Genomic DNA, 17,369 nt, shown 5'->3' with positions numbered 1-17,369 from the left:
TGTCAACTAAACAGAATCCCAGCAGAATTCTTCAGTGACGAAGACGTAGGATCTGACAATGGGACGAAGAGGTAGTGACAGAACATTTTTATGCTACATTTGTCTTTGAGAGACCTATGTTTTTTTTGGGGGGGGGGGCTACCATCAGTCGTGATTGTTCCTGTGTATCTAAATAGTACTACAAACGATTAATGGGTAAAACTATGGCAACTAAATAACATTCTTCGTGTTTGCTTCTAGTGTAATGATATATTCTATCAAAGAATGCTTGCGATCTTTTCCTTTGTCTTTGAAGGTCGACAGCAGAGGACAAGAGGTCGACAAGATCGCACACTGGCCCCGATTCTCCTCCTCTTTCTGACCTCCACAACCTTGTACTTGATCTCAAAGTACTTTGCAGAAGATTTCTCTGCTACCCATCCAGTTACAGAGGAAACACAGCTCGCTACATCAGAGAGCACCCCAGTCTCGCCACTTCTCCGCGATTATGAGAAGGTTTTGCTCCGCAAGCGGCGGGATCGTCCCAATGATCAGAAGAGCAACAACAACTACCCTGTGACATGGCAACTGGTCCCTCCTGCTACCAACAAGCGCGGCGTTTCAACTCACAAAGTCAAGTTCAACAAGGCTGGCTCATCAGACGTTTCGTGGAAAAGGGGGGAAGATAATTTCGACATGATTCAGCTTGACGTGAAAGGGTCGCTACACAACAGGAGCGTTGATGTCCTTCTTTCACATCGTGTTAACATTCCTAGTTCCGATGCTGAAGCCAAAATAAGTAAACCACCTGATGCAAATAAACCGGACAAAATTTCTACAAACGATTACGAGAAGGGGAAGCTTTCATCTCTGGACAAAGGATCCCATGATATACTGCAGAAACATGGAGAGAAGATTTCTGATTCCAATCACAAGCCGGTGGACTCTAACCTCCCACCAGCAAGCGAAGAATCATCACTACGAGCTGGAGAAGAGGCCTCTTCTTTCATCGATGACGAAGCTTATTTCGTCGTCAAGAGAAAACCTGGCAACAACAAAGCAGAGTTCTTCGACATAAGCCCAGAGAATACCCACCCCACGTCCCTGGAGAAGGGAATCCGTGCGGTAGACGAAGAAATCATCTTCGTAATCGAAGAAGACGATGTCTTGAGAAGCAAAAAACAGTCGACTGAAGAAGACGTCAAGTCACACGTTGTCTTCACCGGACCCGGCACCTTTGATACCGTAGACAAGCAGAGTGATCCGCAGAGCTCACATACGAAGTCTCCTTCAGACATGTTCAATCAGCATGATCACCTCGAGCAGGATTTGATGATTCGACAGAAGGTAATTCCCATCGCTAATGAAGGCAAAATCCCATCAACAGATCAAGAAGGCAACGATGAAGAGCTATACTTCACGGAAAGAGTTGGTACTCAACAAAAACATCTCCCTGAAAAAGAAAGAAAAACCTCCAGCCACAGTCTCGCTTCAAGTTCCCGGTTCAAGCCTCGAAAAACGCGAGAAATTAGCGACATAATCTATGAAGAAGGTTCAGGCGACAGAATTGCAACTACCCAAGTACCGGTGCAGCATTCAACTAGAACCAACGTGTCCGACCGTACAAGTACTGTTGAAAACGACGTAGTTCCTACAGCACGTATCACAAGACAAAGTAGTGCAAGTACGGCAACAGCCAGCGGCAGAGAAGCAGCTGACGGTGTTACAGCGAGTCCAACCACTGCTACAATCGTCAACCTACACAACACAAGGTTAAACACAACGGAGAACACATCTGAATCAGGTATGTACAGATAAGTACAAATGCATCATATTATGTATTAATAGAAAGAAAGATATTCATTGAGTCAATACAAGACATTTGTTAACCTACCAGTGCTGTATCTAATCTTTCCCTAGAAGGTAGCAGACACCGGTGGCTGCGAGTTTCTCAGTACTGGACTGTTCAAAACAACCTGCAAGGGTCACGGCGTACCGCCCGGGATGCTCTGGGCCTGAACCCGTCTACCGCATGGCGCCTAGAACGGACCTTACCTTTCATCATAGACTTCGGAGCCTCACACGAACTGAGTCAGATCCGTGTAACGTACAAGCAAAACCAGCATGCGATCACAGCGTACAGACTTTACGCGTCAAACGGACCACATGCGCAAAGACAACAAGTGCAGTGGACACACGTTCTGACCATCCAGCGGCAAAACGTCAGCGCAGACGGGGTAGAAACCATCGCTGGATTTTCGGGCGCTGGCCGCTCTTGGAAGCTGGAGTTTGTACATGTTCTCAATGAACGAGAGTTGTGGTGTAACAGTACATATATGTACCGCACCATGAGACAGAGACAGAACGATGAAGTTGATGTGAAAAAGCTGGAATTTTTCGGCTCAAAAGGTGAGTTTATCTTCTAACTGAATGATGATACTTCAGGCGATTCTATGTGAGGTCTTTCAGTCCATATCCATATAATCTGTTATTTTTTTATTCATTCAATGATATACAGAGCTATATATATATGATGTGTATATAATCCGTTTGAGTTGATATTGCGGCAATAACGAGTATGATGCAACTCAATTACTGTTACACCAAAATTTGATTGCATTTGATAATTGCTGCCATAAATTTGAGACCCAAACAAGATGCCATCATTGTCTTTTGATGTTAACACCTTTTTCCTTCCACCATCGTGGGAAGTTGTGGGCGAGGAAACAGTTGCAACTCCCGGCCACTGGATAATACACTCCGAGCTCATGCCAGAAGTTCGAGAGTACACCGGCTCTGCGCATTATAAGACAGGGATGTGGAATGGAGTTAAACGGATACTCGTATCTTTATCAAAACAGTGGAAACCATTGGGAACACCTCGGAACCACAATGACTGGTTTGTCGTTCTGGACTATCATGTCAGTTACACTATGAAGAAGCTGCGGATTGTGAACTATGGTTGTGACTGGAACCACGACGTCAAGGCGTTCACCCTGCAAGTCTCCGCCACGGGTAGCCCTTACCGGTGGACTCACGTGTTGACGGTCACCGACGTGGCGACGAACTCATCACTCCCGCAGTACTACGGAGGTTTCTCCGCGTCAGGTCGCTACTGGAGGGTCACCGTAACCGCCACCTACTCGGGCTGGGAGCCGTGGATTAGGACATTTCAGTTGTTTGGCATCAAAGGTATGTCAGAGAAGTTGTACTAGTTCTTGTCGTGCCTGTACGTGAAGCTGTCGTGTGGTTATGGCCGGAGACGTCAATACAAAAGAAAGCTTTCGCTCACTCACTCACTCACTCGCTCACTCACTCACTCACTCACTCACTCACTCACTCACTCACTCACTCACTCACTCACTCACTCACTCACTCACTCACTCACTCACTCACTCACTCCACTCACTCACTCACTCACTCACTCACTCACTCACTCACTCACTCACTCACTCAGATCACTCACTCACTTACTTGCTCGCTCAGCAAAAGGCTTCTAGTACCTTGGCCGTTTTTTAGGTTTATGATTTAAAGGTTCCAAGTTGATCATATATTTTGGTCAGTTCAGTAGATTCTGGGGTCTTATATGTTTTACAGTCATATCATCACCTTGCCCCTTTTATTTATTCCAGACTCGCCGTATCTCTGCAATTTTCAGCTTCCGGTGGACACTGGTGTCGTACCTGGGCCTACCTGGAACCAGACAAACAGCGTGGTAGGGAACATGTTTTATTTTGTTAGTTGTAACTTGTCAGCTAAGATAAATCTACTGTCACAATGTTAATAACAATTACCTTTATTACACAACAGTTGTACGAGGTAAGACATATGGACGCATGGCATTTACTGCTATATAACGTTAACAAACATAAGATATTAACTTTCATCATACTAATTTGATAATACCTTACAAGAGAGTCTATACAGTGTAGGATCAAAGTGTGCTTTTACAATTATTGGCTGAATTTCTAGCGTCTTGACATCCTTTTCACTGTAGTATTTAATGACTTTGCTTCAAACGACCGTCGATTGAATTTGCTGATCGCCCGATAGAAGGTTCGCCGAATTTAAACAACCAGAAAGTCGTTCGTAGATATATTTTAAACTTCATGCCATAATTCTGTGTTCCTTGTAAGGATGACGGTGGAATGGCGTTTGGGACGGTTACCACACGGATGTTGCTAGGTGATACATTCGAATATGACGTCATGTGGAACAACGGACACAGGGGCCAATACGTCATCGGGGACGTCGGAACTACGCGGCGGTTGGATATTTTTCCCGCTGGCTTGGGTGAGTTGGCACCCCAACGTTTGAGTAATTAGACTAATGGATATATGAGATTAGATGAGATGAAGCTAGTAGGAAATGAATGAAACGTGACACGAACAAAACAATGGATACGAAGAACTTTCCGTTCCCGTCATTATGAAAAGCTCAGAATAACACCATGAAAGAACTGTATGTGATTTTTTTTCATGGATCCTGATGACTCCTATCTTTTCTCCCCAGATTGTCGGAGAGATGTCGTGCCTGACATCATGTTACCTCTAAAAGCGGAAATCTGTTGTGTTCCAGGTCACCTAAACTGGAATCCAGAGGTGAGTGTCTTGTTTCTCTAATTAATCCGTCTGTTAACGTTGATATTTTGTCTGATCCTTTGATAACCCATCTGGTAGCTGCCAGTTTTAACCATCCAATATGGCGCTCGATACGTGTACCCACGTAAGTGATTGTGTTGATCTCATTCCCAGCCTGAGCTGAGAGGACTGCAGTGTTCCACCACTGCCAGCTGCAGGGTGTGCGGAGGCATGACGGGAAATTCTTGTGGCTGTGACAAGGCATGCAGGTATGCTGTCTACTCTACTCCTATATGACCTGGCATCTTTGATGCACTTGGTACGAGTATACACTGCAGGTAACAAACAAATAGATGAACAAAGAGAGACACATCAGACCAATTGCTTTAATTGGGTTTCACTCCATGTAACGCCCATACAACATTGTATGCAATGCTTTGAGCGAATTTCAGATTTCAGTTTGCATCTTTCTCAGTTGTCATTCTAAAGACTGGTCTTGCTGGCCATTTCTATCATCTTTGCCTAGAATGGTCAACTTTATCTATTGACAGTTTATACTTATTTTAAGGCAGGCTAAAGGACGGCCCAATCAGTGCAATCAGACATGTATACCGAGTAGAGCATTTCATATATCCCAAATCGTTCTTTTTCAAGGACATTTGGAGACTGTTGCCATAACTACGAGGCCGCCTGTGGTGATGACGTAACAGAGAACGAAGATGTCCCGGATGTGATACAGCCAGACTCCTGCAAGGGACGATGTAACAAGGAGAACGTCGTCAGGTACAATAATCAGTTACAAGGCCTTTAGGTTACAAGCCATGTCCCTTCCTAAGTAAAGGTCCCATAGAGGAATACTGACTGTGCCTAAAGCAGGGCAGTGCCTAGAACAAGGCCTTGGAAGGCGGATCTACACATCCCACCATTTTCCTGGTTTCTGTTAACGTTACCTCTGTTACCCTGTTATCTGTTTAGGAGATATCCTTTCACAGAAGGGTACTGTTTTCGGTCATGTTTGTGTGTTCGCAGCTGTAGCTCACCGTTTCTTTTCGGTTTCACTATCCAGCAAAGTGACGTGCAACTGCACAAGTTCCTGCAACATGACGGAGACTTGCTGTGACGATTTTGAAGACGTCTGTCGGGGTGCAAAGGACGATGGGACAGGTGACGTCAACATCACTCCAACAGAAGTCATCCAGGTAGGGTAATTTTGTCTTCGAGTATGGCGGCTGCATTGTAATGTTCCTTTAATGAACAAACGAAAGGAAAGAATTGAATAATCTTTGCATATTCTTGCCCAGCTGGGCTATAAAATGCACATGTGACCATATGTGGTCTAGAGGATATGAACATACAAAGCTGAAACACTTCATTCTAGCACTAAGTACTAAATATCTACGTATTGCAACAATATAACATTTATCATCTACTGTTAATACTAGTCTAATGTATCTCCCTCCTTTGCCAGCCGCTGCAGTGCGTTGCCCCCTGGAACTTCCGTTCTCACTTCTGGCTGGTCGCGAGTTGCCCGCCCGGCTATGAAGACGACGTCGTCAGGGGGATGTGCGAGACGTCGTACGGAAACGGCGACGTCGACATGTTTCTCCACGCTCCAGTCACCGACAACTCCACCGACACCAACTACAGAAACGTCTTCTGTGCCCTGTGTAACAACGCTAGGTTCATGATAGGCTGGAAAATGGTTGCCAAATGTGGCTACAAACCTGCCGACCCACTAAAAACCATACTGCAAGATAAAGACGACATTTGTGAGCACTACTTCCGACCTAGCGTTGCCCCTGCGCGACTTTGTTTCCCTCCCCACACCACGTCGCCTCGTCCAAGCCTGCGCTGTGATCCTGAAAAGTGCCGCAACACAACGGCTGTTTTCTACGTAAAGGCTGAACCATTTAGAAACTCTGCTTGTGCGGAGTGTTACGCTGACGAGGACGACCTTTTCGATACTTCTTGTAAAGCGGATGAATCTATATTTGTAGGTTTTCTCGGTACAATCACGGTCCTCTTCGACTACTCAAACATTTTGCAAAGCAAGATGTCGTCCACTGAGCTCGAAGTATTCGACCATACGGAGTCTTGTTCTGTAGGGTTCATATACGACCCATTTCGCGACAACTGTCGCAAGATTTCTTTCGTGCCTCCGAAACAAGTTCGCAAAGATACAGGTGTAAAAGTGGCAGAAGCTTCTTTCGAGAACGATCCCGACGACCTCCCAGAACTAACTCCAAGTCCCACCAAGTCTCCCTATGAGTTTCTTGGTCCCACTGATAATCTGGCAACTCAAAGCTTAAATTTCCCGCAGCAAAGTGCTACATTTCTTGTAATCAACACTGTTTCTGGTGCTTCTGCACTAGTTTCTATCCTATATCTCATATCCGGCCTTCGCCACTATGCACGCGCCGAATCCGCGGTGAAAATCTGGCTCTTGGCATGCCTTCTTCTGGCTCATATCAGTCAGGTCGTGGGCCAGGTCGTTCCGTCAGCAGCCTGTTGTACAGCCATGTTGGTGTGCACGCTCTGTTTCTGCCTCGCCGCTGGCCTGTCTCTCACTGCCACAATCCACCACCTGTCTATCCTACAGCGAGGCGGTACCTGTAAAGCAGCTGGCCATCTCTTAGTGATTGTGCTCATTCCGATGGCAATGTCGGGAGGTTACGTTGCACTGGATGACTCAATCCGCATGGGGGCATCCCAGCCTTTGTATAGTCTCCCAATCTGTTGGATCGACGACCCTGTAAAAATGGCAGTCGCCGTGGTAGTGCCTTTACTGATCTGTACATTAGTCGACCTCTACTTCCTATTGCGCATTGCTATGAGGTGCGTTACTGCCGATATCGTGCAGTACCGCTTTCTGGCGCAGGGGGCGCTACTGTTTCTCCCATTCACGGCTGCAATGACGACAGGCGTTCTCACAGCCTACAACGATTCAGAACCACTGCGCACGGCTTTTCTATACATGTTGATCACATTGGGTGGGGTGGAGGGGTTCCTTTTCTTGGTGTTTTCGATTGTTGAAGATCAGAGAGGAAGTGCTAACGTTGTTAACCCTCCTTTGCCAAAACCACTCGAATCCCTGAGTAGCCAGTCTGCTCTATAAAATGGCGCCAAATTCTTCAAACTACAGAAGTCATTTTGGTAACATACATTCAAGATTAATCCCGACACATCTATACATTTTTCAAAGTGCAACTAATGATTTTGAACTGTCATCTATTTATGTTTACCGAAGGAAAACATATTGTTTTTGCTCAGTTTCTTCTTCCTCTTCTTCTTCTTCTTTTTCCCCAAACAGTGACCTCAATGACCTAAACCAATGTTGTGTCTGTTACCATGGTAACCAGTGTTGGGTTAGTAATATCATGTTGCATTCATCATGTTACAATTTTATGGCAGGAGGGATTTAGACTCCTGTCACCATATATATGAATGTGTTTGAGTAAGAATTAACAGAGCAGGCCATATGCGAAGGTAAACATTTTGCATTTGCCTTGCAAATATTACCTTTCTAGTTCTCTAAGCGTTATATCGGTCCATAGGAACGTGTCGTGATATTAATTTACATTCACAAACAATACGAAAGGAGCTGTCGTCTTACTACGTTTGGTTGTGATAAAGACATTGTATACTAGATGCGTGTTATGTGCAGCAATGCAAAAGGCCTAAAGCCTCGCAATTCAGCCTCCGTTGTTGTTGACAGAAATAAAACAGTCTACTCCTATTTCTACTACTACTGCTACTACATGTATACTGTATACCATATATACACATGTACTTGTAATCTGACCTAACGTTACTTCTATCTATTCAATCAGCATTCTTACTATCTTAGAGCCAATACATCGATCGTGTTAGAGCCTTGTATTTTAATGGTGCTTTTTAAATCGTGTATATGAATTAATTTGCAAATTATTTGCTGTGTACTATCTACTGTGAGAGGTCAGTTGCAGTATCTACAAACTTTTAGTTTTAGGTTGAATAAAAGTTCTGCTCGGATCTATATAGAAGCATATGTCTTACTGCACTTCATATATCTGTCGCAAGGTGGCTGTCCACTACAGTAGTGGACTGTTTTATTACAGCCTATCGCTGGTCCATCGTTTCAACGAAGACAAACACCATTAAAAATTGTTACTTAATATTCTGGCAATCCATGGAGGTTAATTTCTTTCCAATTCCAACCCATTTCAAGGTAGATTAAAAAGAAAAGTGTGTGAAAACTATTCCTCCCCATGAGGAAGCTCCAATGGTTGAGTCCATCACATGATTATCAGGTGATTCGATTTGCATAGGTGACCCATTTCCTAAACAGAAACACAGGCGCCGGGGTCAGTCTGTACGTTCTCTCGTGAAAAACCGTCCTTTTTACCCTCTAGATCAGCCGGAAAACTGTGTTTCTACCCTGGCGTCATCTCTGATATGGTGTTCAGTGTCACGATGGACGGGGGAATCGGTATTCCCTCGGATATGGTGAGTTCGTAGTTCTGTTTTGGTGACGAATCGCATGTTACCTTCTAACCTCCTTGCCCTACATGTCTGTTGCCCTAGGCGTATTTTGAGAAGGAAGTTATACGTCATGTGTTTCAGTTCTCTATTTTCATATTTTCCATCTCATTAACTGTGTATTGTGTACAGATTTACAGTTTCCAAAGAAACATGGCTATTCGTTCTGTACCTAGTAACTGTTTTGGTGTCGGAGTTGTCTTGCCCGCCAAAATCGTTATAAAAACGTGACATGCAAATTTTGCTTCGTGTTTACGTTCCAATATTTATTGATGGCGTCTCTTTATAAACTATATTTTACACCACAAACGTATATTGGAGTCATCCAGACGACAAGGCAGCAAGTGCTACAACCGTCACATGGCTACGTGTGTGCGAGGCTACTGTAACGTTACTGTGTTATGTCAAATGTCGACTGTATCTACCACAGATAACGTTACTGAGTATAACGTTAAATTTCACTAGATGTAAAGTCTGTATCTGTATGTATGCAGCTTGTGCTATGTTATGGGTGCCAGTGAGAGCTTCACACTTCACTACAATCTTTTTATAATACTTAAGCAAGGACAAGCCCTACAGCAGTCAGTCACACGGTATGTAGATGTGACCTAAATTCAGGCATTTGGATGTTTACTTTACATGTACATAATATATGGGGTGCCAAAAGGGGTGGCCTCACACGTACAGACATATGGGCAGCTGAAGCCATGGAAGCCTTGAAAATCACCATTTACTTTTCAACAATGAAATAGAATAGACTGATTCAAATAACGTTACTTTTAGAAGGCCTCCTGCTCCTAGAATTTTCTAAATGAAACTAAGCTGAAAACCTAACAGATGGTTGCAAATGTTTACAATGTTTACAAATATTGACAGTTCTTCGGTGCATCAAAGGAGGTTAAAAATTTCATTGGGTGTATCTTTGCCTTTCTATGCTTGAACCAAGGACATTATACACAATGTCCTTGCTTGAACTAAGGAGGTTAAAAACCAAACTCCATGCGTTACTGGTTGGCTGATCACATGCATAAAATCCATCCCTGACACTGGTTTAATTTATGTACAAAAGAGTGACCTCTAGATAATCTCTACATAAGTATGGGTCGCAAAACTGATAGACCGAACACTTTACAGGCTGTGAGTGAGACCACTCCCCTCTTCAAGCAGAGGTTGGTGGGGAAGATCGTTACGCTTCTCTATATGCCCCGTTTTTTGGTCTCTACCCCCACCAAGAAAATGGTGTACATATAGAGACGGAACAATCTTCCTCACCATCCTCTGCTTGGAGAGTAGGACCTCTCCTCAAAAGGAGGATCCAAATACTGAACTGCAGTCTTTTCTTGCTATTGTCAGGGTTTGGAACCAATGTAAATTTTAGGGGTTTCATTATACAAACACGAAACCAAGCTGATTGGATTGTTCTCCTGTGAAGCTATTGTTATCATGATCTATATGTGTACGGTAGGACTATGGAGCTATTATAATACACATTATAGCTCCATTGTAGGACAAACTGAACTATAGTTTAGAGGAGTTCTAACAGGTATGGGATTATAGCAATACTAGGAGGATGGTACATAGTATGTAATTTATAATCGAGGGAACTACAACTACATGTCCGTTATACCAGTGACTTATAGGTTTCAGACCTGTTACCCCTAAACCAAATAGGCCACGGTAAGAATGATGTCCACATAATTAATTGCCTTCCTTGTTCCTTATATTTGGAACATGTCCTGATGTGAAAATAGCCTGTCTAAAAATACAGCCTGAAGAAGAGGTGACAACAAATAAATTAGCCTGGTGTCCGGTATACAAAGGTTTGGGTGGGCTCTCTTTAGGCCTGTAGTACGAGTTACTCCACCTAACTCAACTAGGCTCCCACCAAGTTCTAGCCTGGATGCCACCATGAGACCCCGCGCAACGCATTGCACCCTTCGGCCAGGGGAAGCCCCATGCCCCAATCCCAGTGTTGGCACCTGGGGTCTAATTTATTGCTTGTGCAGGGATAGATAATTTGAGGAGGGGTGTGTCAAACTCTGGGAGAGTAGAGGGCGTGTTGGGTGAGACTGCCGGTTGGTCGACAGGATCAGTAAATTTTCTTTCTCTAAGTGCCAGGATCTGGCACCCAGGCTACAAATAAATTGTCAGGAATCAAATATTACGAGCGCTACAAATTTCAGCATAATGTATTACACATTAGAGGAAGCAGCACTTTAGTTATAGTGGTTAAACCTAAAAGAAACTAGATTAGAATTGTCTGTTCAGTGTTCTTGATAAGACTTGTTGTTTTTTATCTTACTTAATCAAGACCTTAATGCTTTTGTACCTCGTTATTTTTTGTAATTAGTTGTTTTTTGTCTTTCTTGATGCTGCAAAACATGTGGTGGAAACTGCAATGTGTATATCACACATTGGGTGGACATTTACCAGCCCCAGCTTTAAAAATCAGCTTCGCAATCAATTCCCAAATTGTCATATTTTGTCTTCCTTCTTACTGTTTTTTTTAAATCTATCCATACAGTGATTTCATTAGAAGTTTGAAAAAAATCTGGTATGTATATTGACTTCTAGCCTGGGTGCCATCCTCCATAGTTTCTGCCAGCTCCCCAATGTTGCTGGCTACCGCGGCCTTCCTAAAGAAAAAACAACAACAGCAGATTAGGTTGGTGTGGCCTAAACAAATATTGATGGTGCATCAGAAATCATCAGGTATTTAGCCAAGGTGTGAACTGAGATCAGAATAACAGTAGGGGGTGTGTGAAGAAGTGGATAATTGACCAGGAGGTCTTCTTATCACACTAATACAATATGGGGTCCACTGTCTAGGAAGTTTGTTTTACCAGAGTTAAGTTCTGGTGACTTGATAACATAATTGATGTGTTTCACACATCTGTATTTCATTGCTTTCATTCATATTTCCTTATCTCCAAGTAGGGGTAGAAAATTGTAACATTTCCTAATAGTCTAGTACCCAAAACTTGTACAATGTTTGTTTATTTATATTATTATCATCCTATCATTTAGTTATGAAGAATTAACACATTTGTTAAAAGGATTGGCATAACAGGAGACTATCACCTCTTCAAGATGTTAACCCTGACTGTAAGGTTTGAACCACTCACATTTTTTTCGACAAGTGTGGTGGAATTTTATAAAATGCTCAAGGGATGGCTGTCTATCTGCGTGAGAGGACGTCCCTAACCAAAGTTACTAGTAGGTACTCATTTTCACCTGTGTCAAGTGAGGAAATAGGTGTAAAGTGCTTTCAAAAAGACACAACAAAATGGCACCTTATCTTCAAATTGCAGTTAAGTGAAGCCATTGTTGAAATTAGCATAGAAGTGTCCCTCCCTGTGTCCACTGTTCAGTTAATGTACTGAACTGTCATAAAAACCCACTGGTCAGAAACATCGCGATCTTTAAATCAAAATCTGCTTTGAGATTACCAAGGATTACCATATGGAGGACTTGATATTATCTTTTTCCGTAAACTCTAAGCTGCTTACAGAATTAGGGTAAGATTTCATGTACAAAACGGTTTAGAAAAGGATTTTGCAGGTGTGTTTTATTCCCAATTCAACCTGTGTGTGCCCTCGGGATACTGCCACCACCACACACTCTGTAGCTTTGAACAATGTCAATACACTTTATTAGTACAATTTCTGTGCATTGTTTACTTTTGAGCAAATCATCAGGTATTTACTAATTCTGCCAAGGTGTGAACAGAGATCAGAATAACAGTAGGGGGCGGTGTGGGGAAGTAGGTAATTGTCCAGGGGGATGTCTTATCACACTGCAGACAACATGGGGTGCAGCAAGTTTATTTAAGTTTTTACCATATGATAGTAACATGATGATGTTAATAACAAAGGACAATAGGGGGCGGCATGCAGAATTATGTAACTGCCCAGGGGGGATGGTCTTATCGTGATGACAGGCAAGATGGTCTCCAGGTCTGTTTTGGTTTTGACCAAAGTCATGCCTGTTATTGACATAATGAACCGAATACACATGTGAATAACAAAATGACAGTAGAGGGTCTGAAAAATTAGTTAATTGATTAGGAGATTTCTAGTAAGTTCTGTTTTTACCACCAGATCTAGTGACTTAGTAGTAACACGTTGCTACAGTTGACACATTTAATGACTTATATTTAATTGTTTCCAAGCACTGGGTAGAAAACTGCAATGTAAAACTCTAATTCCTGTTAATGACGTTTAATGCTGTTAATGGAGTTTAACACCATTGTTGAAATTAGTGCCCCTCCCTCCTAGTGTCCACATGGTGTCAAATGTTGATGTACTGGACTGTCATAAAAGATGACTGGTCAACAAATACACATTACAATTGTCTACCCCAGGATCTGCTCTGAGATTGCCAAGGACATTACATAATGTTCTTGACATTACTTATTGCCATGAACTCTATGAATTACAAACCAGCCTGGTATGTTGACTTTATGGCTCCTATTGTAGCACTTGGTGCTACCATTGGATGCCCAGGCCTATTTTATTTTTGCCCTGTCACTTGAAATTTTTTTCTAAAAAAAAAATGCTGAGAACCAACAAATTAAAGTGGTGTGGCCTACATGTAAGTTCAAGGTGGAAACCTGACTCCATCAGCATGTGTGTGAGAGATGTGCAGGGGACGTGTTAATCCTGACATCTGAGTCTCCCACAGCTGTACTCACAGGAACTTCCTCAAATATGAACTGGCCAGGGTTCCCACACATGTTGATCTAAGGTGGGAAACACTTGGACAGGGATGGGATACTGAGTAGCCTGTGTATACACACAAGCTCTCTGGCTTGGAGTTAATGACCCAGCCCAAGGGGCGGCAACCTTAGGGGCGGGCGGCCGTCAGGAGGGCGATTTAGTCAGGCTAGGATACTGAGAGGATGTACTGTTTTGCCTTGCCCAATCACAGTTTGGTTTTGTAAATGTTTTCATATCATAATGTGTATCTCAATTGCACATTTTCAGGTAGGTGCAGTATCAGAAGCAGACATTGTTGCTCTGACACTAGTCCCCAAACAGTCGTTGCGTTAACACTACCGTTAGTCATTGTTGCCCTAAGAGTTATTGTTGCTCTACAGCCATTGTTGCCCCAAGGTGACAGGCAGTCACCGAAACGTGAGATATGAAAACCCACTGGTTATTGAATGTAGAACCTTCTTATAGTCTCTTGCCAATTGTGATCAGATGAAATTATTCCGAGAGGTTTACCACTGAAGATGACAGAGGGTCACCAAAACGTCAGATATGAAAACCCACCGGTTGTTGAATAAAGACCCTAGCCTTGTGCCATCCTCTGTTGTTACTGCCAGCTCCTTAATGTCACGTGGTAGCCAGCTACAATAGGGAGCTGGCAGAAACTACGGAGGATGGCACGCAGGTTACATATAAAGAACCTTCTACAGTCTCTTACAAACCTGATGAAATTATTCCGGATGTGGAAGGCCCAAACCCTCATGGTCGACTAAACAAGAAATGGTTTGACAATGTAAGGGAGGACTTCCACTAGTTGAACCTACATAACTTCAACCCACAGGATAGAGGCATGTGTCGGGATGCCATCAAGCCTCAGTATTGTAATGCCAGCATGTCAAACCATCGAAAGACGGGGAACAACAGACGATAAACTGGATAGTGAGTGAGTTACCATTTCTTCCGTCCCCACAGATTTTCATCGATCTGGTGATTCAGGATCCACAGACGTTCACCGCCGAGAAGGGTCGGATCACAACTTACGAGATCGCCCTGGAGACAAACAGCATCTCCTTCATCTTGAAGTCTTCCCATGTAAGACGGAGGTTCGAGGAGTTTGTGTGGCTGAAGGAACAGCTACAGGAGACGCACGGATTGTAAGTGAAGATTGCCATTGACTTATTACAAGTACTTACTCGTAACACATTGCACTGGGGCTGTGCAGATGAGCATGACACTCCATCTCCAATCCTCCCTGTCCGCCACAGCTCTTTCATCTGCAGTGCAACATGCATCCTTGCACAGTTGTTCAGCACGGTTTTCCTACTCTTGCACGGCAATGCTTTAGTTCCCATAGAACATAACATATGTTATCTCCCACTTGCGCTGCCAGGCATGTCCAGCAAACTCTAGTCTTCTCTCACATACGAGCTGAGATATTGGGGGTTGATCCCCATGTAACATGGAAGCTTGTTCCAACTTGTGTTCTGTGCCCCCCTCCCCACCCCAGGTCTGATCTGCCACCCTTGCCCAGTGGAGGTCTCCTGCGGATATTTGGGCGACAGTTTGACAAGGAGTTCATCAGGCAGAGACAGAAACTGCTGCAGGACTTCTCAGAAAAGTAAGTAGAGACCCAGTCTGTTAACATATCTATTTTGTAGTTTTTTTTTCCATCCTGCCTCTAGGAAACCGGTAACATGATTTAAATCATTACCAAAACCAAGGAGATTTTAACCTCCTTGCCAAAATAAAATTTGTTGTTTCCTCTGGTCTAGAAGTATGCAGAAAAGTAACTTAAGAGTCAGTGGGGTCTGTCATGAAGGAAGAGGTTGGGGTCAGGCAAAAAATATCACAACATACGGGTTACATGATTTAAGTCCTCAAAATCCATTAACATATAGTCATACAGAGTCTATATAAATCTATCATCAATATTTTCCCCCTATAGAATCGTGCGAGAGCCTGAGGTCCTGTCAGATCCGATGCTGCACCTGTTCCTGCAAACCCAGCTCCCGCCCAAGGACATCATCCGAGTCAAGAAGGGAGAAACGGGCAAGTCTGTGGTAGAAACCATCTTAGGAGCCGAGGAGAACCAACTAGACACATCCAGGTAAGGGACAGTACTTCTGTGTAACGGAATTAGTGAGGTGTTTCGGGATATTTGATGGTGATCTCCTCCAACTTTGCCTTCTCTGAACAGAATTGGTCAAAAATTGAAAAAAGGAATTTCTACAAAATAAACTGCATCAAACTGAGAAAAGATGCCCTGAATAGGGACCAGTGTTCTGAAGTTCTATTGTTCTATTAAGTGTTCCAAAGTGCATTGTTCTAAAGTCATTTTTTCTCTCAATCTCTCCACTTGTACTGTCCTTACTGAAATGCTTCCCTACAGGATGACATGTTGGTAAGATCTTAATTTCTTGTCCCCTTGTCTTACCATTCAAGTCACTATAAATCTTCTGAAAAACTCACAAGTAGCAACTACAGCATATGCATATGTCAGCTGGACCTCCCTGGTATTCAGTCAACTGTGCACATACTAGGAGTAGCTTGTAATGCTTTCTAGTATTAGTTTGCAGGGGAAACGTCAACCGAAGGGGGAGAGTACTAGTATTAAAACCCAGGATATCCTTTCTCCTTTGAAAGTAAATTTGATGTGCATTGTTTGCACTCCAGCAATCAACTTAAACAACAACAAAAAAAACATGTATTGTCTCCTTCCCCTAGTGACTCCTCTGCGTCCAGTGGGTTTGTGGAGGTTAGCCTCCCTGGTATTCGCTCAACTGTGCACATACATGTAGCTTGTATTGCTGCCTAGCATTAGTTGGCAGGGAAAAGGTCAAGATTACAATCAACCAAAAGTACAGAATATCAAAGCCCAATTAAAGTAAACATTACCTTGTCTATTTACAAAAAACATATCTTGTCTCCTCTCCCCCAGTGACTCCTCTGCGTCCAGTGGGTTTGTGGAGGTTAGCGACAGCGACTCCTGCAGCAGTGGTTACCTCGTGATCGATCCTCACGGTAACATCCAAGACGTTACAGACAGCGACGAGGAAGATTTTCAGATTCCTCCGCTCACCCTCCTGAGAAGAACGTCAGACCCATCACCGTGGAGACAGTCGCTGTCTAAGAAACACACTTTGTTGACCCAAGAGGGTGGACAACAGAAATCAGGCTCGAAGCACAAGGATAAGAGAAAAAGAGTGACTTTTGATGTTACATCTGTGAGCTTGTGATTGTAGGCCTGAGAAGTGAAGTTATTTTTCTACCAAAGAGAATCAATTTATAATACCAGATGTGAACTTTCTGAATCAGGAAAGGGGAAAATGTACAAAAAGTACTGTGTACGAAAAGTACTTAGTTTTAATATCTATTTATGTAATGTCATCTTTGATAATTCTGCCCAGTACCATAATTTTAGCCACATAAAAAAGGCAGTGATTTCTCATTAGAATGACTGTTTTTTTTAATGTTCAAGGCCGGATTATGAGAGTTGAAATTACGTCATAGTGTTGTTTAATTAGAAAATATGAACCATCATAAGGCCATAGTCATGTATGCTATGTAATTCTAAAAAGTA

General features: G+C 43.1%; 2 protein-coding genes across 2 annotated transcripts; both read left to right on the top strand.

The window, feature by feature from the left end:
• Positions 1-264: 264 nt before the first annotated feature.
• LOC109474154 lies at positions 265-7,676 on the top strand. Its single transcript, XM_019774387.1, has 7 exons — positions 265-1,707; positions 2,703-3,171; positions 4,492-4,580; positions 4,734-4,828; positions 5,214-5,342; positions 5,626-5,758; positions 6,028-7,676. Exons 1-7 carry the CDS (start codon positions 265-267, stop codon positions 7,672-7,674), a joined length of 4,005 nt encoding a protein of 1,334 aa, XP_019629946.1. The 3' UTR covers positions 7,675-7,676.
• Positions 7,677-8,861: 1,185 nt separating this feature from the next.
• LOC109474192 (sorting nexin-10-like) lies at positions 8,862-17,103 on the top strand. Its single transcript, XM_019774447.1, has 5 exons — positions 8,862-9,044; positions 14,762-14,943; positions 15,297-15,407; positions 15,735-15,896; positions 16,728-17,103. Exons 1-5 carry the CDS (start codon positions 8,994-8,996, stop codon positions 17,023-17,025), a joined length of 804 nt encoding a protein of 267 aa, XP_019630006.1. The 5' UTR covers positions 8,862-8,993; the 3' UTR covers positions 17,026-17,103.
• Positions 17,104-17,369: the final 266 nt, after the last annotated feature.

Source organism: Branchiostoma belcheri, unplaced genomic scaffold, assembly GCF_001625305.1.
Source record: "Branchiostoma belcheri isolate BF01 breed outbred unplaced genomic scaffold, Haploidv18h27 scaffold30, whole genome shotgun sequence".
NCBI lineage: Eukaryota > Metazoa > Chordata > Leptocardii > Amphioxiformes > Branchiostomatidae > Branchiostoma > Branchiostoma belcheri.
The sequence above is the reverse complement of the archived record's forward strand: the minus strand, read 5'-3'. Positions and strand labels throughout refer to the sequence as shown.